Source organism: Heterocephalus glaber, unplaced genomic scaffold, assembly GCF_053883595.1.
Source record: "Heterocephalus glaber isolate CG9 unplaced genomic scaffold, H.glaber_assembly_v1.0 deba00001687, whole genome shotgun sequence".
NCBI lineage: Eukaryota > Metazoa > Chordata > Mammalia > Rodentia > Bathyergidae > Heterocephalus > Heterocephalus glaber.
In genome coordinates this window covers 22,949,321-22,966,043 of record NW_028258412.1, presented here as the reverse complement: position 1 = coordinate 22,966,043, position 16,723 = coordinate 22,949,321, and the positions used below count along the sequence as shown (strand labels likewise).

At 42.6% G+C, this 16,723-nt stretch overlaps 1 protein-coding gene across 6 annotated transcripts in view; it reads left to right on the top strand.

Annotated features, from left to right (window-relative positions):
- Window positions 1–16,723, top strand: part of Sbno1 (strawberry notch homolog 1) — a 60,344-nt gene that overhangs the window by 42,174 nt on the left and 1,447 nt on the right. For 4 of the 6 annotated variants that reach the window (XM_004843945.4, XM_004843943.4, XM_087198495.1 and 1 more), the window contains 11 exons: window positions 534–646; window positions 745–816; window positions 1,534–1,633; window positions 2,291–2,365; window positions 3,357–3,503; window positions 3,588–3,682; window positions 3,779–3,871; window positions 8,844–8,981; window positions 10,189–10,265; window positions 11,050–11,243; window positions 12,244–15,998. In XM_004843945.4, the coding sequence (XP_004844002.3) occupies window positions 534–646; window positions 745–816; window positions 1,534–1,633; window positions 2,291–2,365; window positions 3,357–3,503; window positions 3,588–3,682; window positions 3,779–3,871; window positions 8,844–8,981; window positions 10,189–10,265; window positions 11,050–11,243; window positions 12,244–12,386 (1,247 nt within the window). In that variant the 3' untranslated portion in view covers window positions 12,387–15,998. Of the gene's footprint in view, window positions 1–533; window positions 647–744; window positions 817–1,533; window positions 1,634–2,290; window positions 2,366–3,356; window positions 3,504–3,587; window positions 3,683–3,778; window positions 3,872–8,843; window positions 8,982–10,188; window positions 10,266–11,049; window positions 11,244–12,243; window positions 15,999–16,723 lie in introns of those variants that run through there. The other 2 variants (XM_004843944.4, XM_013071834.3) reach the window with 2 other exon arrangements.

Below are 16,723 nucleotides of genomic sequence, written 5' to 3'. Positions count from 1 at the left end.
CTTATGTTTTTGAGGCAGGCGCTAGATCCACTGAGCTAAGTGCCCAGCCCTCTTGCTTGGTTTTTTTTTTTTTTTTTGGTACCAGGGATCGAACTCAGGTCCTTGCACTACTTGCGTGTCCTTTTCAACCTTCAGTCGCCCCGCTGAACGTACATTGTTGCTCCCTTCTCATCCATTTCATGTTCCAGTCGCCTGGAGATTGAAAAACAACTGAGGGAGAATTGAGTGTCCATCATCAGCTTTCTTGTTAACCAAAACTAGAGTATCAATAAAGTTTGTGTGGTATAACAGTTTCATGGCAAGTTCTATTCCTTATAAGGGGGACTAGTGCTCTGAATATGGATGTCATTCAGGTCAATGTTTTCCCTTTTGTACTTTGGGGAGCTGTGCAAAATTATCTTTACTTTTTCCTCTTGCTTAATTGCTTGAGGGTGTTTTTCCAACTTAATGTTAAGTGCTAGAAATAGATCTCAGAATATTCTTTTTCTGTATAGTGAATGTAGTCACTGATCTCTATCACAATGTTGTTACAGGAAGAACTCACAGATCAAACCAAGTGACTGCTCCCGAGTATGTCTTTCTGATTTCTGAACTGGCGGGAGAACAAAGATTTGCCTCCATTGTTGCCAAAAGACTTGAGAGCCTGGTAAGGGTTTGAGTTGTGTAGATGTGAGTAAATGATGACCTGTGCTGGCGACTGACATGGCAGTAGAGGCTTAACTCCCTTTGGAAATGTTTTGCTAGGGGGCGCTTACACATGGTGACAGAAGAGCAACAGAATCTCGAGATCTGAGCAGATTCAACTTTGACAATAAGGTACATTTCAGCTTCAGCTCCTCTGCAAACTCAGAGGCATGTGTGGTTTGCAGTGATGAGCAGGGAAGGTCATTACCAACTGTTTCAAACAAAATGAAAACTCAGCCAGCATGTAGAGTGCATGAGTGCAGGCTGCCAGCACCTCAGAAGTAAAGCCTGGCAGGGAAGCAGAAAGCTCAGCCTGCCGTTAGGGTGAGCCTTAGCACAGCAGTGTCACCTGGACGCTGGGCCTTTAGCGAGCGTGCTGCAGTGCGGTCACCTTTCTGTTCCTTTTGGGAAGGGGAATAATAAGCACTGGGCAGTGGGTCAGGTGTGAGTTCCCAGAAGTCACCGTACGTATTAGCATACTGAACGCTGTGTGCAGGAGCAAGTAGTTTGACACTGTAAGAAACAAAGATAACTGGGAGCTTTTTTGTGTGTGTGGTAGCAGGGATCACACTCAGGGCCTTGTGCTTGTGAGGCAGGTGCGGTGCCACTGAGCTAAATCCCTGGCCGGGAACTATTGTTTTTTAATTTATTTTATTTTATTTTTTTTGGTATCAGGGATCGAACTCGGGTCCTTGTGCTTGCACAGCAGGTGGGGAAACCACTGAGCTAAATCCCCAGCCCCTATTGTTTTTTAATTTTTGGTGCAATGGTAGTTTTTATAGAATTCTGACAATCTTGTGATTGAAGTGTCCAAATTCTAAAACTGGATAAAATTTTTTTTCTTTTCAGTATGGAAGAAATGCTTTAGAAATTGTTATGAAATCCATTGTAAATTTGGATTCTCCTATGGTATCACCACCTCCAGACTATCCTGGAGAATTCTTCAAAGGTAACCTAGAAAAGTTGTTATAAGCATGAAAAATGATTATGACAGATATGGTAAAAATCATTCTAACATTCATTCTTGTTTCAAAAGTTATTTTTCTTTGGACATAAACTGTAAAATTTAGAAATTTTAAGGTGACTAAAACATGTTTGCTTTTTATAATGAGTAGGTTTGTTAAAACTGGTTTTATGCCTATGAAAGTGCTTTTATTCTTTTTCTTTTTATATTGGGGATAGAACTCAGGTCCTTGCACTTGCGCAGCAGGTGGCAAAACCACTGAGCTAAATCCCTGGCCCCAGTACACTTTTAAAAATTGTTTTACTTTGACCTGTATCTAAGTTGTCCAGGCTAGGCTTGAACTTACGATCCTCCTGGCTCATCCTCCCAAATAGCTGGGTAATATTACAGGCATGTGCTATCATATCCAGCTTGGCTACAAGGTATTTTTTATAACTTTCTCTTTTTTGGGGGCAGGGTGCTACTGCATATTGAACCGGGGCCTTCACACTGAGCTACATCCGTGGCCCTTTTTAAAATTTTGAGACCAAAAAAAAAATTTTTTTGAGACAGGGTCTTGCCCGGATTTGGTTTGAACTTGTAATCCTCCTGCCTCAGCTTCCCAAAATGCTGGACTTACAGGGTAAATTTATTTTCTTACAGATGTTCGACAAGGACTGATAGGTGTAGGCCTGATAAATGTGGAAGATCGCTCAGGAATTCTTACTCTTGATAAAGGTAATATTGTTAATTTTTTCTATATACTTGTAATTGTTGCTATTATTAGTGAATCTTTTTTGTTACATGTGCTTTTTTTTAGCTAAGAGGAAGCTTCAGGTCGTTCTTTCTTAATCTCTGATATTGAGCACTCCAGGTAGTCTCAGCTGCGGTGGCTATTCAGAGGAGATTACAGAACAGCAGTTCTCAACCCTGGCTATACATGTGATCAGCTGTCAAGCTTTTTGTTGTTTTTTTTTTTTTTTTTTTTTTGTATCGGGGCTCAAACTCAGGACCTTATGCTTGCGAGGCAGGCGGCAAAACCACTGAGCTAAATCCCCAGCTCTGTTTTTTGTTTTTCTAGACAGGGTCTCACTCTGTAGTTCAGGCTGGCCTTGAACTCACTATGTAGCCCAGGCCATCCTGGTATTCATGGCAATCACCCTGCCTCAGCCTCTTAGAGTGCTGAGATTACTGGCATGGACCACCACACCCGGCTGTCAAGCTTTTATAAAATATTGAATCCAGGGAAGACTCTGAAACATTGATAGTTTCCCAAATCTCCCAGGAATTCCAGTTGTGCCGCCAGGATGGAAGGTCCCTGACTTGTACAGCACTTCACACTTTGAGTTCAGATTTATTGGGTAGGGGATTTAGCTCAGTGGCACTGTACCTCCCTTGTATGTACCAGGTTCTGAGTTTGATCCCCGGTACCAGGGAAAAAGAAAATCTGAGTTCAGATTTAATGTTGATAAACCTATCTTCTCATGTGCTAAATTGTGTGAAGTTGAAGATGCACAAAGTCAACTGAGCGAATATTTCTTGAGTATGTATTGCAGTGTAATGTACTACAGGTAGAAGTGGACCAGTGATAGCCCTGACAGAGTGGCAATACAAGAATCGGAAGGGAAGGCTATAGAAAAAAAGTGGATTTGAAGTTGGTCAGTTTGAATTTTTAAAAATGTTAATTACCACTTGAATGCATGAAATTGTGCATGTAATCTTGTTGCAGATTATAACAACATAGGAAAGTTCTTAAATAGAATTCTGGGCATGGAAGTGCATCAACAAAATGCGTTATTTCAGTATTTTGCGGACACACTTACTGCAGTTGTTCAGAATGCCAAAAAAAATGGACGATATGACATGGGAATCCTAGGTAAGTGGGAAAATGTAAAACTGTCACTTGTGTTCCTGATAGAAGTGTTCTTTTTACCTTATGTGTTGCTTTGTCTTTTTCAAGATCTTGGTTCTGGAGATGAGAAGGTGAGGAAAAGCGATGTTAAGAAGTTTCTGACTCCGGGGTATTCGACCTCTGGCCATGTAGAGTTGTACACTGTAAGTTTGGAAAGCGATTGTGTTCCTGTTTGGCATTTTGTGACGGGCATTTACAGAAGTGAGTGTGACTTTAAAATCTCGTGATTGCTTTCACAGATCAGTGTAGAGAGGGGGATGTCCTGGGAGGAAGCGACCAAGATCTGGGCTGAGCTGACAGGACCAGATGATGGCTTCTACTTGTCATTGCAAGTACGACTTCCCTTAAATCGTGTTTTTTTTGTTTTTTTTGTACCTGGGATCAAACTCAGGACCTTGAGCTTGTGAGGCAGGTGCTGTGCCACTGAGCTAAATCTCCGGCCCTTCCCTTAAATGTTAATTGTTAAGATCGTGCATGCCTTTCACTGTCAGCACTGTCATCTTTTTGCACTTTGTGCCGAGTTTTCAGTTGGGTTTGGCCTTCTCTATTGTGATAATTTATTCTTACAATTATGTGACCATTTACATGGATTTCCACTTAATTTATTTTGAGGGACGTTTAAGAGTCCTTTTTCAGGTTTTGTTTGTTTGATTTTGTTTTTTTAAGACAGGGTCTTGCTATGTAGTTTAGGCTAGACTTGAACTCACTGTGTAGCCAAGGCTGGCTTCACTTGTAATGATCCTCCTGCCTCTTCTTCCTGAGTACTGTGATTACAGCCGTGTGCCCCTACACCCAGCTTCAGTTACTAATACAACTGTTTGTGGTTGGGATTTGCTTGTGGCCAGAGCTGAGGGGAAATGTGTGCATACGTATATACTTGTACAAATAAACAGTACATGTACATACACACATCCATGTATGGTACAGGGTTTTCAGTTCATGTTTACTTGTGTTATTCACATTCAAAACTACAGAATTTTTTAACATTTCTCTGTAAGATTCTTGTTCTCCAAGATGAATGTAACCTGTTTTTGCATATATTTCCTTCAAAAAAAAAAGTTCTATTTTTGCATTGTCAGAGCATATAGCAATTATAAGGTGTACCCTTCCTTCTAGCCCTTATTTTGTCTTAGTTCTTTTTTTTGGTACCAGGGATCGAACTCGGGACCTTGCACTTGCAAGGCAGGCGGCGGAACCACTGAGCTAAATCCCCAACCCTGTCTTAGTTCTGTAGTTCAATATGTGCCTGCTCACCATGCCTCCCCTTCACCTTACTGTTTCTCTGTCTTTGGTATTGTTCCATAGTGGACTGTGCAGCAAGAGCTCATGGGAACACTGCCCAAGTCCTGCCTGCTGACGAGTTGCTGCCCCTCACATACCAGTCACTGGGCATGCAATAGGCTGTTTTACAACACTGTTTCAAATTATTTTTTATTTTCAAAACTTGTTTTGTCATACTAGGGATAAAACTCAGGGGCTTTCAAGCATTCTGTCACTGAACTACATCTCCAGCCTTTTTTTACAGTTTTGAGACAGGGTCTTGCTACATTGTCTACACTGACCCTCAACATGAAATCCTTGTGCTTTAGCCTCCTAAGTAGCTGGGATTGTAGGTGTTCACCACCTTTAGTTATTTTTTAAAATTTTTAATTTAGTTTTTCCTGGTGCCAGGGATTGAATTTAGGACCTTGCACTCGTGAGGCAGGCGTGCTGCCACTGAGCTAAATTGCCAGCCCACCTTTAGTTGTTTTTAAGGATACAATTCACTGGGTACAGTAGTACACAGCCAGAATCCGAGCCATTCAAGAAGCTGAAGCAGGATGCTTGCCAAGATCAAGGCCAGCCTGGACAACTTAGTGAGAGCCTGTCTCAGATAAAGGGCTGGTGATATATACCCCAGTGCAGCATTTGCCTAACATTGGTTCAATCGCCTGTCCCAGAAGAGGGATGCAATTCACTGAGATGAATCACATTCCGTGTTTTCAACCATTACTGCTTCCTGTTTTCAAAACTAACACCCCAAACTTCTCCAAAGGGCCAGATAGATAGTAAATAAGTATTTCAGGCTTTGTAGGCTATGTAGACTATGTTCCTTCTGGGTGTTTTTTTCTCTCCCTTAGTGCCGTCTCCCCCCCCCCCCCCAATTCTTCCCCCTTCCTTGAACTTTTTTTTTTTGGTGGTTTTTTGAGACAGAGTCTGCTATGCAGTTCAGGCTGGCCTCGAACTTGGAGTGATTCTCCTGCCTCAGTCTTCCAGGTGCTGGGATTATAGGTGTGTACCACCATGCCCAGCTTTAAACTGTGCTTAAGTTTAAGAGCCTCTGGCTAGATTTGGTCCAGGAGCCTAGTTCACTGGTTCCTGATCTGATGCCATCAAGACACCCAATTACTCATTGGGTTGTAGATGTTGGTTTTGAATTTTTCTTTTTCTCTCCACCTCTTCCTCCCCTTGCTCTCGTTTACCTATTTTATTCACCTTTCATCATAGATGCTGTTTTGATTGTTCCACATTGGATGTTGGTGGTGGTTTTTAATTTGAAACTGTTGCCAGAATGTAGCCATTGGTGGGTTGTGATTAAAGTTCTGCTTTCCTGCTTCCCTAGAATAGAAGGACGCAATGACACTGGGCCATTGTTTTCCTGCATGGCCACGGTGGCTGGGGAGGAGCCGTGGCTGAGAGGGGCTCCACTCCAGGACTGGGTGACTCCCCTTCTGGAAGCACACTCACAATGGTGTGTGTGGTGCATGCAGCTCCGAGGGAAGCAGTTGCCACCATCATGTGGATTTCCATCAGTCATGTTGAATTACCTGACCATTACAACTAACCTGACACTGCCAGGCTGCTTCATTCTGTGTGGTCCCATACTGTCTTATCAGTGGATGATGGAATGTTTCCATTCAACTGATTAAAAATTCAAAGTACACTGTTTCAGTTCACACATTGATAACTTTTAATGTTTCTTATCATTTGAACAAGTGAAAGACAAAGGGCCTTTTTGTTTTTGTTTGGTTTGGGTCCCCCCCTGCCCTGGTACCAGGGATGGAACTCAGGACCTTGCACTTACCAGGCAGGCATGGTGCCACTGAGCTACATCCCCGGTCCAAGGATCCCCCCCCCCCCCCCGGCCAAGGATCTTTAATATCCACAAGGAGGAAATTAAAATGTTTACTTTTATCATTGTACAAATTACGCTTATTGAACCCAGGTTCTCACATATGCACTTTACTTCTGAGCCCCCCCCCTTTAAATTTTGAGACTGGGCCTTGCTGAGTTGCCCAGACCTACCTAGAACTTGCAGTCCCTCTATCTCAGCCTTCCAAGTAGCTGTGATTATAAGCATGGACCACCACACCCAGAAAAATTATCTTAATATGAAACATTAATAGCCAAGTATGGTGGTGCATGTCTGCAGTCCCAGCTACTTGGAAGGCTGAGGCTGAAGGATCACAAATTCAAGGGCAGCCTGGGTAGCTTAGTGAGACCCTGGGTCAGAATAGAAAATTTAGAAAGGGCTAGGAATGTAGCTTAGAGTAAAAGCTCTTCGTTCAGTCTCCAGTACTAGTAAAAGAAAAAATAAAAGTTAATAGGTCAGCAAACAGCGATCTGTTTTATAGAAGAAGTGAGGAAATGCCTTCATGGTGGTATCTTGGTTCATGAATACTTCGGTTGACAAACAGTTGCATTCACAAACAGAAGCATTTGACAGAATTTTGTTTTTATTTGCAAACTGCATCAGGTGACAAACATAATTGGTCATCTTTTTTTTTTTTTCTTTCTGTACTGGGGATGGAGCTCAGGACCTTATATCTGTGAGGCAGGCATGGTATCACTGAGCTAAATCCCCGTTTTTTTTTTCCAGTCCTTTTTTTTTTCTTCTTCTTCTTCTGGTACCTGAGATTGAACTCAAGACATTGTGCTTGCCAGGTAGGCTTGGCGCCACTGAGCTACATCCCCAGCCAGAACTGTGGCCGTGTTTCCCACAGAGACACAAACGTGGCTATCTTTTCCAAAATTGTAGAACAAATTAAGTTTGTGAACCAAAGTACTGCTGCATTTTGAAACTTTTTCCTTCAAGTTAAGTTCTAGAAGCCAGGTGCTCTGGTTTGCACCTGTAGTCCCACTTGGCAACATAGCAAGATCCCATCTCAATGAAAAATAAAACAAGCTGGACATGGTGGCACCTGCCTATAATCCCACCACTCTAGGAGCCTGAAGCGGGAGGATTGTAAGTTCAGGCCCAGCCTGGGCAACTTAGAGAACCTGTCTCAAAATGTAAAATGATTACAATTTGTTGTTTTTGTTGTTGTTGTTGTTGTTGTTGTTGTTTTTGGTACCAGAGATCAAACTCGAGACCTTGTGTTTGTGAGGCAGGTGGCGGAACCACTGAGCTAAATCCCCAGCCCAAAATAATTACAATTTTAGGGCCAGGGATTTAGCTCAGTGGTTTGGCTGCCTGCTGTGCAAGTGCAAGGACCTGAGTTCAATCCCCGGTACCCAAAAAAAAAAAATTACAATTTTATTTTGTTTTGTTTTGTTTTATTTTATTTTATTTTACTTTTTGGTATCGGAGATCGAACTTGGGTCCTTGAGTTTGCAAGGCAGGCAGCAGAACCCCACTGAGCTAAATCCCCAGCCCATGATTACAATTTTATAAAATAATAATTCAGAAAGGGCTGGAGCTGCAGCTTAGTGGGAAAGCTCTGTGTTTAGTCCTCAGCACTTAGGGGGTAGCTATCTACATACATAGGCGAAGTTCCATCTCTTCTCTAATGCTTCCACTTCTGCATGTCCTTACAGCAAAACAGGGAAAGGTGATTGTAGGGCAGGTGGAAGCAGAGGTCCAGGGCCACCTGGATGGCATCTCAGAAGAGGTTAGATTTCATTGTAACTTAAAGGAAAATAACTTTTTTCAGATTTTATTATGAGGAATTAAGACATACAACAGAGACCTGATTCCTGCTACTTGAATTCTGAATATTAACATTTTATAACCCTTGATTTTTCTGCCTATTTAAGGCTCCTTGACTGAGTCCATGTACAGAGAACAGAAGGTAAAACTTTTCTAAGGAATACTGTGACCTTGAAGCTATATCATTAGCTAGAATTAAATAGCTGCTTCCTGGGTGCAGCCTTGTTACAGTGTGAGCAAAAAGTTGTCCTCCTTTGTCAAAGTCACATATTCATGCACTTACGTTTTTGGTGTTAGAATTATTTGACCATATTTGCTAATGTGATGCTATACAAACATGTTTTAAAATGTGTGGTGTCAAATCATTATATTTTGCCACTTTTTTCTCTCTGCAGATAAGGAACAACAAGAAAACTGCCATCTTAGTTAAAGAAGTAAACCCTAAAAAGAAACTTTTCTTAGTTTATCGACCAAATACTGGGAAACAGCTCAAATTAGAAATTTATGCTGATCTCAAAAAGAAGTATAAGAAGGTATTTATTTTTGTTGTTTTTTGAGACAGGGTCTCGCTGTGTAGTTCAGGCTGGCGTTGAACTCACTATGGAGCTCAGGCTGACCTTGAACTTGCAGTGATCCTCCTGCCTCAGCCTCCCTAGTGCTGGGATTGCAGCCGTGTGCCATCTGGCCAAGAAGGTATTTTCTTATTTGTACATTACACCACTTATAAATACTTGTTTTATGATACTGAAACAGCTTGGCACAATGACATGTGTCTGTACTCTTGGCTACTTGGGAGGCTGAGGCAATTTGAGCCCAGCCTGGTTAATGAGACACTGTCTAAAGGTAAGAAATGAAAAGGACTGAAGTTACAGCTTAGTGGTAGAGCACTTACTTAGCGTACATAAGGCCATGGATTCAATCACCATACGGCCAAAAGTGTTTGTTTGTGTGTATGGTGTGGTCAAAAACTATGATGAGTGCCTGAATTTTAAAAAATAATTACAATAAAAGAAAAATAGCCATTAATTCCCCTCCAGATACCCTCACTTTGAACACACCCTTTTGTTCTTGGCACTGTCTTTTACTATAAGTTTTTATTTAATTCAAGCATTCATCACTTTTTGTGATTACTCCTTGTATGTAGAAATCAGGTCAAGGATGGCTGCATCTAGATATAAAATTACTGTGTCAGTTTTTCTTACTTGATTACTGTTTAAAAGAAACCTTTCAGAACACTGTCACGCCTGTTATACTGATATCCTAGACTTACTGTTACCATTAAAAAACTAAGATAATGATTTGAAACAGTGTATGTTGTCAATGATGGTGGCTTTCAGTGATGACTACAACAGTTTTTCCCTTTTAAACAAAGGGAAGATGTGTGAGCCTAAAATTCCTTCCTACCTGAGTTTTATTGTGTACATGCTACCATGTTTGTATCTTTCAGTGATTTCTCAAAAATAGTAATAACTAGTTTTCTTAATATTATCTGTAGTTTTTATTCTTAGTAGTAGTTCCTTAAATTACTTTTCCTAGCTATTCTCATTTGAAAACAATTATAATTCACCAAGCCATTTGAAAAACAGTATAAGGAGGAAACAACAACTGTTTGAATGGCATTTGAATTGGGCTGGGCGTGAGAGCTGGGTTTTCTGAGTGGAGATGATTTTAAGTCGGCATCTCTGGACTGGTTTACTTAAAGCAGCTCTGTTGAAATGAAATTTTGTTTTATTTTCACAGGTAGTCTCAGATGATGCCTTTGTGCACTGGTTAGACCAGTATAATTCATCCGCAGATACTTGTACTCATGCTTATTGGTTAGTATTCCCCTGTTTGCTGCATTGTTTTCCAGAGTGCAGTCAGCATGCGAATGCACCTTCACTCTTTTCTGATAGGTCCTTGTGAGTAAGTAAGCAGGCGGGCGGCGCCTGGCATTAGCAACTCTGATGTTGTGGAGCAGCGCTGCCTGCACAGGTGGCCCTTGCTCTTGGCTTGTGCTTGGTCAGGATTGATGCTGATGCTGAGTCAGGAGGATTGCCAGTACTTTGAGCTGGGCTGCACAGTGAGTTCAAGGTCAGCCTGAACTACACAGAAGACAAAGAAAGAAAGTTAAAACTTAGAAGTCTTTAAGATAAAACATTTTAAAAGTTAATGTCTGATGTCCTTTGAAACATTTGCTTTGTGTCACAGCACAAAGCGTGCCCATATGTGTGCACTTAACTGTGTATGTTCCTCTTGATTTGTTGCTGCCCAGAGATTTTTCTGTTGGTGAATAATAACAATAATCGTGACCATAAAAAACTGATTCATCCCTTTTTTTTTTTCCTCAGTTCTCCTTAAGTCTACCTATGTTTTTTTTTCTTTTTTTTTTTTTTTTTTGGTCACTGAGGTCTTTCCCACTAATCTGATTTAGAACAGTGTTATCAGTAGTTTAATAATATATAATACAGGTTGATTTTTGAAGCTGGCATTACTACAGTAAGATCGTGGATATTAAATGCCTAGACTTTTCCTTTTGAAATTTGTATGTCCCTGGAAATCTTACATGGAGGTGCGTGTGTATAAGTGAGCATAAGGATTTTTTCCTCCTGTCTCTCCTAGGCGTGGCAATTGCAAAAAAGCAAGCTTGGGATTAGTCTGTGAGATTGGTCTTCGCTGCCGCACATATTACGTCTTATGCGGCTCTGTCCTGAGTGTGTGGACAAAAGTGGAGGGTGTGCTTGCCTCTGTCAGCGGCACGAATGTGAAAATGCAGATTGTTCGGCTAAGGACAGAAGATGGACAACGGATTGTAGGTGAGTCTGTTTTTTGTTTTGCTTAATTTGTGAGGAAAAATCACATTCAGCCACTTTCACTTTGCTCCTGACGTCTGAGCTGTCTCCCACATCCATCTCCCATCTGCACAGCAGTGGGGCTCAGAACTTGCTCTATGTGTCCAATGGGGTAAAGTGGGTTGCCTGTGCAGGGATGTCGTGATCTGGCTGTAGTGGCCATAGGTTGTCCTTGTGGTGCCACACGCTTGTCCTATGCTCCCCAACCAGCCCAGGCCTCAGTTCAGCCCCTGTCCAGGCTCTGCACTGAGCCAGCTTGAAGCTATGGAGCACAGAGGATGTGCTGAGCCCCTCAGGCACCAGCCCTCCTGAGGATAGCCTGTGGGCCAGAGTCGGTCCAGGAAGGGGCTTTTTTTGGGGGGGCTCTCAAGTATTTTTAGTTGCAGCAAGTTTTTATTGGCATTAGCTGGCACATTTAAAAATGAAAAAACGAAGAGGTTGCGTGCAAAAGTCTGAATTTCCAGCACGTTCTAAAAGGCTGCTCTGGAGCGTTGCGTTCACTTCCCTCACAGCGGAGCAGATGCACCCTTCACTGGGCCTGTGCACGCCGGTGTGCTTCTCTCTGCTCTGTGCCCACTGTGAAGCTCCCTGCTTGGGTCAGCGCTGGAGTTGGCAACTCATGTATGGGTCATTTGTGTATATGTACTTGGCGAACAAGGTGCTGTCTGCACTTTGTGGAACTGGGAAAGATGGTAGGTAGAAGAGCACTGTGCTGGACCCCTTCTTTCAGTAAGAAGGTGTCACACTAGTCACACTCATGTGCTTCGGGGTTGGTGGGAAACTGCTAAGGAACCAGCCTGCATCTTAATGCACCATTGCAGTTACTCAGCACTCATTAAATTTTTGTGTGAAGTTCTTATTTGTTAAACTTAAAATTACCTCGTTTGGAAACTGCTGTGAAGTTGTAAGGTGCAGTATGGTTTCTACTAGACGCAGCTTTGTAAGTTCTTGTTGCTAATTACAGGCTTGATCATTCCGGCAAATTGTGTGTCTCCTCTCGTAAATCTCCTGTCAACGTCAGACCAGTCTCAGCAGCTTGCGGTCCAGCAGAAACAGCTGTGGCAGCAGCATCACCCACAGAGCATCGCCAACCTGAGCAACGCCTGAAGGACAGACAGGTGTCAGCACGGGTCTGTCTGAGATGCTGTGGGAGCGTATCATTTGCATAAAAATCAGGGACAGTTTCCAAAGAATTATATATTTTTTTTGGTTGTGCTCTCTAGTTAATTTTTGGGGGAATAAGGACAAACCTGGAATAGGTAGCAAAACTGAAAATCAGCAGTGCCGATGGTAGTGTATGTGTCTTTCCTTTCGCCTCCCTGGGGCTTCTATTTGGGTGAGCAGAGGGGGATACACGCGCACATGCGCGTATGTGTGTGTATGTGCGCCTGTGTGTGCGTCGGTCTGTTTGTGTGTTTGTTAAAGGCTACAAACCACATCTGGTTTAAAATGCTTGGAACTTCCCAAACTGGCTTTACTTTTCTGTTACACAGTGCTCAGGGTTAATGCAGTACATTCATATCATTGCTGGGGGAGCTATCCCCAGATGCATGTGTTGAGTCTATAAATATAGAAACTATATATTGATTTCTTTTTCCAGCTTAAACAATAGGTTTACTAAAGCATGAAATGAAAGGCTGCATATCATGCATTCAGGTTCTTCTGTAGTTTTTGTTCTGACAGCGCATGTCTTTGAAAGCATGGGTAAACAAGATTAACACAGACATCAAGTATTGGAGAGAAGATTTGTAGATGTATAGCATTGGTTATTGCATTTTTATAGTGTTTATACCTGGGTGTTGCTTCTAGCCTTGCAGACCCTTCCCCCTCACTTCCCTGCCCCAGGTTTCTGTCAAGGTAACGAGTACATACTTTTTGTAATAAAACTCTTCAAAGTTAATTTTAATGTATTAATAGTATTCCTAACGTGTGCTGCAAAAATGGCTATAAGCCTGTTTTTCTTAAAAGTTACATTTTCCTTAACTTAAAGATAGTTTTAGAAGTACAGTTGGCTTCCATCTTGCAAACACTCTGTTTTTACTTCATTTCATTATCTGAAGTTTTTGTCACTCATAAACAGAAAACCGTACTTGAGTTGTAAACTAGAAATGAGGAAACACTTGAGGCTTCTGCTGTATGTTTTTTTGTTATTGTTGTTACCCAGTAACTTGAATATTGTTTCATGTGTTGTAAGACATTGTAGAGTTTATCTGAAACTGTTAAAAATGGTAATGTACAAATGTGAATAGACACTTATCTGTAACATGGGTAAGTTGTGTTTTGCCTATAATAGATCTGTATAAAAACAAGTGAGGGACAGTTGGTCTTTTCCTTTCATTTTTTTTTTTCTTTGCTTGCACGGGTTGCACTATTAAAATTGAGATTGTATAAACCTGGTCAAAAACTGCAAGGTACCAAAATCTTGTAGATGTTAAATAAAAAGTTGTCATCCTAACAAAGTGGACTCGTGCTTAGGTCCTCACGGGGGACTTCAGTTGTAGGCTGGAGGGGACTGCAGGGCTTGGTGTGGCCTCAGGTTCCAGGGAGTTGTAGAGTCTGCTTAAAACCTGCTCCTCAATTCTGAGGTGGTGTTGAGGAAGGGTAAAACGATATACTTCTGACGGTTTTTCAGTTTGAATTGTTCCCTTTGTAACTTTTTAAACTTCTCGAATTGGGGAAGAGGTCTAGTAAGGGATAGAATCCTGACCCAAATTTAGGTCTTTCATCCGCTTGTGTTTCTTTAGCTCTGACTTTGGTGAAGTTTATCCTGTTTTCTTTGGATTTATTTTTTCTTGGTGCCTAAAAGAACAAGTTGAGACTAATTTCTGTTTTGGGGCAATGTTTTGCCCAGAAGATGCAGCTTTTATCCTCGGTCCAGTCTGTGCATCTCAGGCAGTGATCCTTAAGAACATCTCCCGGTGTCTGTCCCTTGTCAGAACCACTGACCAGCTCCAGCTGCAGCCAAAGCCTCCCAGTTGGTGCGTTTGTATGTAAACGGGTGTCCTGCTGGCGACCTTCAGCAAGTTAAGGTGAAGCCGAACTGGGGAAGGGAGGCATAAAGAGCTGCTCCTCTGGTGAGACCCAGTGGGGGATCAGGACAGATCCTCCTGGGCCGCTGGCCCAGCTCCCTTGTGTGTGTGTGTGAGGGTCTCTGTCCAGTAGGCTCTGGTTCCCCCAGCCCAGGCTATGCTGTTGTGTTTGCGCTTAAGGGGCTGGAGTGTGTGGTCTTTGTAGAATTGAGGCACCTGAAAGCCCTTTCGAAGCAGACTTTCCAGAGGTGAGCAGTGTGGATGGGCAGGGGCCATACCCCTACACCCTTGGTGATGCTTGTGCAGCACTCAGGGCCAGTGCCTGCCCCTCCAGAAGTGAATACCCGATGTCTACATTGTGCCCTGTGAAAGCCAGCGAGCCTGAGTCGGCCACCAGGGAGCCCCAGCACAGGGCCCACTTCTGTCAGAAGCCCAGGTCTTGACAACAGCCAGCTTGTACAGAACAGGTCGGTCCTCTGCAGGATCCAGATCCAGATGCCACAACTCCACCCAGAGGCCTTGTTTAGCCCAGCAGGAGTCCCCGTGGCCTCCGCAATGCCTTTCCTCCCTCTTTAGCAATACGGCTCTGAGCCTGCACATTTGCTTGTAAATCATGCCTGTGTTTTCAGAGTGTACAATGACGATTGTACCAAAAACCACTTGTGAGTCCAGAGCTGCTCAGATGTCCCCGGGGCAGTAGTGTCCCCTCAGCAGCAGTCTCCCTCCATGGGGTCTCTGCACTCGGTGGTGGGAGTTCATGAAAGTATTGAGGAAGTGTTCCTTTGAACACAGTTTGATCAAAAGTAGGTAGGCTAAGCAGTTTTCTCTTTTGGCTACTAAATTGTGATACATTCTTCAGTATCTTCTCTCTACTGTGTATATGAATTAACAAGAACCTGCATCCAAAGCACTGAAGTAGGCTGTGTTTGTATGTGCGTGTATATATATATTTATATTTATTCTTGGTTAATTAGTACTTCACGAGTCATTTTGGGTTGCAACAAAAAACCTTTTTAGTTTGCTCTGTCTGTAGAGGCAGAAATTATAGATTAGCAAATCCCTTGAGAATATATTTTTGGCCTTAGCCTGTGGAACATTCATGTGTCAGTCTCCACATGATGCTACTCGAACAACTTCTGACAGGCAAAAGGAAGAGGGTACCAGGACTCCATGTCCTGTTGTGTAATCAGAGCATTGTTTACCCTCCTTCCACTTTCCAGTTTAACATGAAAACAAGAGGCAAGAGATTAGGAATTACTTCTGCGTCTCGATTTAGGAAAGCAGGGGCAGAAGTTTTCTTTCAGTCCTCTTCTTGGTAAGTTATTAGAGGACAGAGCCTTAATCCAGTTATTCTCACTTTACAAATGTCCGTGAGTGGTACTGGGCGGCTCTAAGAAGGGTGCTAGGAAGAGCCACCGTTAAGACAGGGACCCGGAGAATGGAGGTGAGCCCAGACGCCCCCTGCAGCACATTGCCTATCCCTCCCTGGGCCTGCGGTCTCCCTGGCTCCCAGCACACCTGTGTACACGCCCATGTGCTCAGAGGTGGCAGGCATTCCATGTCAGGGCTGCAGTGGAGAACACCGTTTGCAGAAAACCTCCTCATGCAAGGCCAGTTGTCTGATAGAAGTGCAGTGTGTTTTAAGTGAAAAAACCACATGTAGATACCTGCAGCTCAAACTAGCTAGCAATTTTTTTTCTGCGTATATTGGTGAAATCTGGAACCTACTTTCTAATTGTATGCTGTACTTATATATATGTACATTAATATGTATATAGAGAAATGTAAGTTCTTTTGAATTCGGAATGTAAATATTTCTTGTAAATTGGGACCCCACCCACTTATTTTTCCCTTATCCCTCTTCCCTTTACTCCTATTTATTCTTTTCTTGACTTCTCATATGGGGTATTTCACTACTTTTTTTTTCCTGCTTAGGAAAGTATGGGGAACTTAGTTGAATTTGTTCTTAGCTCTCAGTTTCACATCTTTGCTGTACAGTACCTGTCTGTTCCAATATGCTTGATTATGCACTGCATTTTTATCACGATCTCGTCTGTGTGCGAGACGTAGTGGAGGAGTGCACTGGAGTGCCCTTTACGTGGTGGGGTGATGTTCCGTTCTGTTCATTATGTTGTTCTCTGGAAGCCACAGTGAGTCTGACATTTTCCTTCCCTTTTTTTGGTCTCCCAAGACTTCATGAAGCTCCTGTAACTTCTTCAGTGCATTTGGGATCAAACTTAGCTCTTGAGGAAACTTGACTTGCTCCTTCCTTTGCAGTTTTTCAGTCCTGCACCAAATCTCTCAGGTTGGATTTTCCGCCTAACGGGGACATTTTGCAGATTAGAAACTGAATCACTTTTCGTAGCCCGCTGCTGCAAATTCCCTATGTTAATTTAAGAAGTTGAGCCTGTACTT